The sequence below is a fragment of the Plectropomus leopardus genome, chromosome 17, assembly GCF_008729295.1.
Source record: "Plectropomus leopardus isolate mb chromosome 17, YSFRI_Pleo_2.0, whole genome shotgun sequence".
NCBI classification, from domain to species: Eukaryota; Metazoa; Chordata; class Actinopteri; order Perciformes; family Serranidae; genus Plectropomus; species Plectropomus leopardus.
This window is the reverse complement of record NC_056479.1, coordinates 29,355,744-29,364,652: the sequence shown is the minus strand read 5'-3', so window position 1 is coordinate 29,364,652 and position 8,909 is coordinate 29,355,744. Positions and strand designations below refer to the sequence as shown.

Here is an 8,909-nt window from a genome sequence, read left to right as displayed (position 1 = left end):
TTTTCTTTTAATTTAACATCTTGATGTTATTTATTATTTTTAAGTGCATTCCTCTCGGAAAATTGTAACCAAGGATCGAAATAAAAACAAACAAACAAACACTTGTAGATCAGAGTACATTGTTGTCCAAACCCATGTAGGAATAAGGATTCGTTTTCATGCTTTTTAAATGTATTTATTTCTTGTATGTTTGTTTTCTTCTTATTTTTGGGTTTTTTATCTGTTTCTTTGTTTTGTTTGTGTTTTGATCTTAGAAATAGTCATGTATTTAATTGTAATTATTATCATCATTGTATTAAGTGATTTGTTGTTTTGAATATGTATGTGTATGAGTCACTTGATTAAGTAGAAAAAAATCAATGAAATACTAATAAAAAAACCCCAAACAAAAGTCACCGCCTGATATGTAATTTAAATACTAAATATTTTTTGTCAGTATTTCTCTGGCCACATGTGCAGCGGCCCCCCGCTGCCTGCAGCAGTATATTACCCTGCTGTTACTGCTCTGTTAGGGGTAATTGTACACTAATTACCGTGAAGTTGTAAACCCCTCCTGCTGCCCGCTGATTGGTCAGACCCCGGTGGACATCGGCGTCCCGGCCCCGCCCCCGCTGGTGTCCCAGGTATAAGATGATCCAGGTCACCATCTGAGGGACAGAACAGTGTGTGACAGGACTCTACATTCCCCCGAAAACACCCAACCCGTTTCCTCCCGCTGGTTCCTTCTTCTTCTGTAAAAAAAAAAAAAAAAGAAAAAAAAGTGTTTTATTTTTGGCCTGGAGACTTCTCTGTCACTGGAGTTTTCTTCTTCTGTGGTGTGTGTTTTTGGGACTGAACCATGGAGCTGTCGGATATCTCTTTCCCCATCCCCGCCGCCGATGATTTCTACGACGACCCCTGCTTCAACACCAGCGACATGCACTTCTTCGAGGACCTGGACCCGCGGCTGGTCCATGTGGGCCTGCTGAAGCCGGACGACTCCTCCTCTTCGCCCTCGCCCTCCCCTTCCTCCTCTTCCTCCTCCTCCCCGTCCTCCCTCCTGCACCTCCATCACCACGCCGAGGCGGAGGACGACGAGCACGTCCGCGCGCCCAGCGGGCACCACCAGGCGGGCCGCTGCCTGCTCTGGGCCTGCAAGGCCTGCAAGCGGAAGACCACCAACGCGGACCGGCGGAAGGCGGCGACGCTGCGCGAGCGGAGGCGGCTCAGCAAGGTCAACGACGCGTTCGAGACCCTGAAGCGCTGCACGACGGCCAACCCCAACCAGCGGCTGCCCAAAGTGGAGATCCTGCGCAACGCCATCAGCTACATCGAGTCCCTGCAGGCGCTGCTGCGCGGCGGCCAGGACGACGGCTTCTACCCGGTGCTGGAGCACTACAGCGGGGACTCAGACGCCTCCAGCCCCCGGTCCAACTGCTCCGACGGCATGGTGAGTGCAGGGACCGACAGGTGTCAAAGAGGGGGTCAGTGGATGTGAGCCTGTCTGCGCGCTCTGGTGGCATTTTTTGTCCAAGAGTTTTGCCAGTGCGCCTTTACGCACGGACAAGTTTTGACTTTTCTTCTGTTTAATCCACTTTTTACTTTAACATTTTTGTTTTACTAGTTGTTATCTTACATTTCTTTTCTTTAAATTGCGTCGATCAAATTTAGTAAAATGCCTGAGGAAGGTCTTTGATCGAAGCGTTGCAAAATTAAAATTTATTGGGAGTTTTTAGTGTGCGGACTTTTTGTTTCACTCTTGTCCAATTTAGATCAACAATTTCGACGCGTCCTTACATTTGGTTAATTTATTTTTTAATGGTTCAAATGGATTATTTTCTCGTTTTGTTTTGGCGGTTGTCATTTTTATGTGCGTGTCCAACAGTTTCACACAGCAGCAGAGCTAAAATCGACGTCCAATCTGACTTTGTAATTACTTGCAGCTTCATTTATTGCCAGAAGGAAAAGAAAAACAAAGTTCAAATAAAAGTTTGCGCATTTATCCGCACTGGATTTGTTGCAACATTTTACTTTTCAGCGCAAATTAAAGGTTTCGTTAAATCTTAGTCATTCTGTCCAGTTTTTTACTTTTAATAGTGTAAAAAACACGTTCAATTTTTGAAGAGGAGCCAAATCAGCCGATTTTCAAATGTAAAAACACACAGAATAGGCCTTCATAAAGAGTTTTTAACGAATGTGTTGAAACAAATTCATAACGTCGCTTTTTTAATTAATGTTTGATTTCCATTTCCTTCGGTTTGCAGTAATTCAAAAATTTCAGAGAAATGTTTACTTTAAGACAGATGCCACCCCAGAAAATAAAGATATGTAAAATGTGTATTTAAATATTTTTTTCTGCAGTTTTCAAAATTATTTTCGGACCTTTGGTATTCTTTTCCTCTTCTTTTTTCAAAAAAAATTTTTAAATCGTTTCCCATTTTCCTTTTTAGAACATCATTTGTTTTTTCTCTAAAATGGATAAGATCGTGACCGACTTTGTCTGATTTCCTCAGTAAACTAATTTCCTAATTTCTTTTTCCTTTTCTGCAGACGGATTTTAACGGACCGACCTGTCAGTCAAACAGAAGAGGAAGTTATGACAGCTCTTATTTCTCCGAGACTCCAAACGGTAAGAAACCTGAATATTTCGATATTACATATTATTATAATGACGATAATATTACCACTTTACAGGGCATTTGGCTACGACTGAAAACGACTCTCACTTGGTTATAAAACAAAGACAGTCAGCATGAAAGACAAACAGGACAGATAATAAAAACAGCCTAAAACCTTAAAATAAAACGAACAAATTTCTTTAAACTGATTTCTGTGACTGATAAAAAGGAGCTTTACTAAAATTAGATGTAAAGTAGCCTAATATATGTTGTTGATTTACTGGCAAAAAATATAAAGTCAAAGACTTTACTGAAAATATTTTGAGAAGAACCTCAATATTAATCCAAATTTAATTAATGTGAATTCTATTTTAAAATTTCATCATTTAACATGGGAAATGCTCACTCAACCTTTGTCACATTTTACTGAAATATCTCATCAGTTTAATCCAGATTTGAATTCCCCCCAAAAAGGTACAACAGTTTGTAAAAGGAAAAGTTTATGTTTTTATCTACAATAAATTTTAAAAAAAAGATTGAAATCAGACAAAAGGAGTCAAATTTAAATAAAACAATTAAATATAACATGAGAATGTCCTTTAAATTTACTTTTTTTTCCAATCATAAAAAAGGAGCTTTTCTATTTTTTTTTAAGTTAAGTAGCCTAGTTGATGTTTGTTGTCTTAGTGTAAAAAAAAAAAAAAAAAAGAAGAGGGAATTAAAAAAAATGTAAGGAATTATTATTAGAGGAATATCATCAGTTTAATCCAGAAGTAATTCATGTAAGCCTAATTCAATTTCAAACATCACCTTCCATGCATTTCATGAAATTTTGGGCATATTTACTGAAATATGTCATTAGTTTAATCCATGTTTTAACTACTTGAAAATGTACAACAGTTGTAAAAACGTTTATATTTCTATTTACAGTAAATCCCAAGTTTTTAAAAAGCGTCACTTAATGTAACATTTTGTATCAAAACAGAAAAAAATAATGATAAACATTACATTTTCTGTTTTATTTATTAGATAAATGATACTTTGGTGGTTAAACTGATTTAGATTAAACTACTGGAACAGTTGATAACATGCTCAGTGTTCATGTTCTTTGTCTCCACATTAATGACAAAAAAAAAGTCTGATAAAGAAAAATTAACGAAAACTTAATATTCTACAGGCGGTCTGAAAAGTGCCCGCAGCTCGGTGGTCTCCAGTCTGGACTGTCTGTCCAGCATCGTGGAGCGGATCTCCACCGACAACAGCAGCCTGCTGCCGGCCGCCGACGGCCCCGGGTCCCCACAGACAGACCCTGCCGGTGAGGCAGCGCCCCCGGGGCCCGTCCAGGTCCCCTCCCCGACTGCCAGCCAGGACCCCAACCTGATCTATCAAGTCCTATAGACCTTCACACTTGGGACTTTGCCATCCTGTCACACCGTCCAGTTAAAGGACACAACACACAGTTTAATTTAATGTTTAAGTTTTTTGGGCTGAACTGAGTCTTCACAACCTGTTTGCATCTGCGTTTTATAATTCAGAGCCAAAGTTCACACCTGTTTTTATGTCCTTAAGCTGAAATGTATGGAAGCTCATTCCTGCCAAGAAAATAATTTAATCAGAGAGCAAAAAATAATTGTGTTTGTTTTAAAAAAAAAAAGAAAAAAAAAAGCGAGGCCTGCTTACTCACTCAACATGTCACACAGTTTTCATCAGTGGACAGGGTTTAATTTTTTTGTATTTTTTAATCAGATTTTATAGTAACCGAGCAAACTTTTTGTGCTGGTGAAGATTGTGAGATGTAGTCGAAAGATCTGAAAGTTGGCCTTGAGGTAACAACAAACAATTTGTTTTTTTTTTTAATACCTAGTTCAGTCTTAATTAAGAAATTCTCAGTGTGTCAGCAACAAATAATAATTACAAAATAGACGGAAAAGTCAAATATTGACTCTTCAAAAAGTGCATTTTGTTGACTTGACACGGGGACATTTTTTTAAAAAAATGATAATGAAAGTTAGAAAGTGGCTTGTTGAAGTTGATTGTATCATTCCAAAGTTTCCCTACATGAGATTTATTTTTTTGACAGGAATGATCTTCCATACCTTGACCCCCAGATTCTCTTTCTTGCTGTTAAATGAATAGATTTTTAGATTTAGACTTGGATGCTGGGATTTGTAGGTTTAAAAAAAAAAAAACAACAGGTTTCGGTTCAGCTCTTGCTGTATTTTTATTTTGCTTTAAGTTATGAGAAAATATTCTAAAGGCTCAGCTGAGTCATTCAGATGGATTTTTCTTCCTTTCTGTGTTAAAGTCTATTTGATGAAGGACGGAGGCCAAAAAAAACCCCCAAAAACATCCATTTACATTCCTCCACTTTCGTCCATCTGAAGTCGTAAAAAAGCCCCAGCTGTTCAACTGTTCAAAAAGATCCAACTGCAATAACCCTGTGATGTTTTAGAAAGATGTCATACAAAACTGCAGATTTCTCTCGAGGTAATAAATAACACAAACCAACAACAGACGCAAATAAAACCGTGCGAATGTGGTAGTGACTTGAAGTCGGTATACAACTTCCTGTCACAGTCAAAAAATTAAAAATGTCGTTTTCATTCACTGCAGCGGAGGACCATTTTTCTGTTTCTGTACATATTATGTAAATAAGAGCTGATTTGTTCCAACTGAAAGTATTAATTATGTATTTAATGTTTCTGTCTGTATGTGCTTTTGTTTGTTGTGAAAATGTTAAACTTTATATTTATACATCTGAAAACTGAGTGACAGTTTAATGACAAATAAATGAACCTGCTTATTTATACAAAAAATGTGACTCTACGTTTTGCTTTATTTGAAATTTAAATTGTATTATGAAGCATTTGCTCCCTTTGCCTCAGAATACATAAACTTATTATTTTATTTGATGTTTTATTCAGCGTGACAAGATAATTTTTTGAGGAAAAATTACAGAGGAAACATTATTTCTTTTTTTATGCACCAAAAACACCCAACAGAACAATTAAAGTTTATTTTAGTTCAACACATTTAAACGGAGTTTAGCAAGATTTACTAACATCTAATTATCAGAAAAAAATGAAAATACTAATCTCGAATTGTTTTAAATCAAAATTTTATTTTCATGCCACCATGTTAACACACATTGATAAATGTGTTTAATGAAACATTTTATTAGAATTTTTTTGAGCTGTAAAAAGTGGATTTTAATTTGAGTTTTGTATCTCTGTCACCAGAAAAATATTTAAATTTACACCGTGATTGAAATGGAACATTTTAATATGATAAAAATACAAAAGCTCTGAGAAAATTTTCTTCAAAAACTTTACACATATAAATGCTTGATTTCTATTTGATGAGTTAGAAACAGTCAACCTGTTGACTGGAGGAACTGCAGCGCCATCATGTGATCACACTGAAGAACTGCAGCCATTTCTGCTCTGCGGCTATCAAACTTTGATTATTTTGTTTTCTGACTTGTATACCACAAGCCTCCTGTCATCAGTGTTGGGCAAGTTACTTCCAAAATGTAATACATTATATATTACTAGTTACTGTCATTTCAAAGTAATTAGTTACATTACAATGTCACTGTCTCTGAAATGTAACGTGTTAAACTACTTTTGTGCGACCTCGGAGTTACTTTCTCTTAAATTAACCGCAGAAAAGGAGTTAAATGCTAAAATGTAGTTTTTGCAGCTCAGTACACATCCAGAGTGGGATACTGTAGATACTGTAAATATTTTAAATCTATTCATATCATATGACACATTTTAATTTGTCGCATTAAATGCTAATTTTAGAATCAAGTGGAAACGGAATACTTTACAACTGCTATTATTACGCATTTAACAGTTTTAAATGTTTATTAGTTAACAGCGTGAAATTTAAATAAGGCTACATTTACTCAAGTACTGTACTTCAGTATCAGGTGACCAGATTTCCGAAATAAAAAATAGGGAAATTTCCAGTGCGGCTGTGAATGTATCGACTGATTGAATTTTATTATTGTGTCATGAATACAATATATATTCAACCGCCCAAACAACGTATTGCTCTGTTTTGTACAATAGTATCTATCTGCAGGCTTGCAGGCAACAGTTTCAGTCCGCAGATCTGGGACCCTCGTTTTTCACAACAGTGCCACACAGTGAATTGGATGAATCCAAAATACAGAAAATTCAAAGAGGTCCAGTTACTAAACCTTCCTCCCAGCAAAGGTCCGAGCCTCATACCTAAAATCAATATCACCATTAATTGAACATTTTACTTCAATTACCACTAATGAACGATTATTTTGCTTTTTGCTCTTTTTTTGTGGTTTGTTTTTTGCCCCCATAGTTCACTAACACAGTTTCATGGGACCATGGTGTGTTGGAGTGTAATAAACATATGATTTATTATTATTTATTAAACTTTCTGCTTTGAGAAGTTTGTTTGTCTGTCTCACTGTGCTGCTGCGGACCATCAGCTGCTTGATCCGATGATTTAATGCTGTGGCTGTCAAACAGCTTTTCTACCATCAAAGTCCTTCACTTTTTTACATGATTGTTTAACACTTCTGTCCTTGCTGTGTTTTGGCGTGAGATTATCTTCAGTGTCATGAGAGCGTGAGACAGAGCCCAAAAGCGGGAGACGCACCGCAGATGCCTGGGAGTTAGCAGCCCCAGTGGGTAAAGGGTTAATAGAATTTTTAATTAACCGAAATACCCAACATGGGCAAGATTATGCCCATAAGAGGTTTTGAATGGCAGTTTCGATTATTTTTCCATTACTGCAGCACTAAAAAACATTGGTCTCATTCTTACATTTTATTACAACTTGGCCACGGGTCCGGATAGGACGGAATTTTGGTCCGGATCTGGACCGCGGTCCGTCAGTTGGTGATGCCTGGCTTACAGGTACATGTGATGAATCAGTGGTATGCGCGCTATTAATAGGCACTTCCGTGCATATGGGTCCCGCGCAATGACAGGCGTTTTGTTGGAAAACAGGAGCGAGACAGTTAGTCAAACTGCTCCAGTGGAAATGGACTGTGGGACATGTCCGCGCGCTGGAGCGGGCTGTTGGACAACTGTGCTTCAAAACCAAAAAATAAAAATCCCATATCCCAGCAGCATAATCCAAGAAAGTAGTAACACACACACATCACAGAGCCGAGAATAAGCGGGAACTCCAAAAATCTTTACATATTTTTAACTTGTTGACCACAAGGTAACTATGGTGACGGTAGCTTACCTTGTCATGTTGGCGGGATTTTGCTGACAGGTTTCCTAAAATCCGGCTCTTCTACAGCAGACAGAGGCTGCTTATCATCATCAACACGCCGAGAGTCTCTTCACTTTTCCGGGTTCAAGCAGCAAAACAAGCCGAGAAACTTTTCCCGGGTAGCTTAGCGTTAGCATGGACACCTGTCCAGGTGTTTCTTGGAGTTACCGGCGCTATTTCTCCACGTAGAGAGTCCCCTCGGTGTCGCACATAGATTACACTTTACTATCATGTCCTCGTCCTTTTCTCTGACGAACGTTAAATATTAACGGGAGGATGTCCACCTGGCAAACGTGTCATCTGTCTCTGCGTCATTGACCGTCGAGTTCAAGCGACAGGAAATCCGCGTTCTCGCGGGAGTGTTTCCGGTGCGGGAATGTCTCGCGATGAATTCTTAAAAAACAACTTAATTTTGGGGTAAAAATGCGTTGTAACGCGCGTTACTGAGATTGTAACGTTTATAATATTGCAGAAAATATTAGTAATAATGCATTATATTAATGCGTTACAGTAAAAAATAATTAATACCTCCAACTGCATTACTTTTGTAATGCCGTATTCCCGACACTGCCTGTTATGTTTTAATTAATCAGAACTATGGAACTTTTTTTCTTTACACATTTCACCAGAATATTGAATTTTTGAAAATCGCTCCTACTGAAATAAATATACTAAACAAAATAAAAAATAAACACAACTCTTTTGCCTTTGCTGTGTGTTTTCACAGGTTTAAGTTACATATTTAAGACTTATTTTCTTTTTTTTAATGTGATGTCAGTTGGATTTACTGCCAAATTTAGGAAAACAATGCTCAATAGCCTACTGGCAGTGCAACAAACGTTATGTAGCACTGAATTGCATAAACTATTTCTGTAAGAATATATAAGAAATCGCTTAGATCATAGCCTACTTCTGGATAAAGAAAGTTTGAGGTAATTATGACTGCAGAGCCTGGTATCCTGCCTACTACGTCATTAAACACCAAGTTTAGTCAGTGCATAAAATGACTTTTCTGACCAAAACCTGATAAATCTTAACAGT

The 8,909-nt window shown here is 37.6% G+C and overlaps 1 protein-coding gene across 1 annotated transcript; it reads left to right on the top strand.

Moving 5' to 3' along the window:
• Positions 1-672: 672 nt before the first annotated feature.
• Positions 673-5,392, top strand: myod1 (myogenic differentiation 1). Its single transcript, XM_042505328.1, has 3 exons — positions 673-1,429; positions 2,530-2,608; positions 3,775-5,392. The coding sequence occupies exons 1-3, from the start codon at positions 839-841 to the stop codon at positions 3,993-3,995; spliced, it is 891 nt and encodes a 296-aa protein (XP_042361262.1). The 5' UTR covers positions 673-838; the 3' UTR covers positions 3,996-5,392.
• Positions 5,393-8,909: the final 3,517 nt, after the last annotated feature.

Bases quoted from the DNA above. Each gene is read 5' to 3' on its own strand.
- myod1 (XM_042505328.1), top strand. From the start codon at position 839: ATGGAGCTGTCGGATATCTCTTTCCCCATCCCCGCCGCCGATGATTTC. The intron at 1,430-2,529 runs GTGAGTGCAGGG...CCTTTTCTGCAG, and splicing joins CCAACTGCTCCGACGGCATG to ACGGATTTTAACGGACCGAC. The intron at 2,609-3,774 runs GTAAGAAACCTG...AATATTCTACAG, and splicing joins TTTCTCCGAGACTCCAAACG to GCGGTCTGAAAAGTGCCCGC.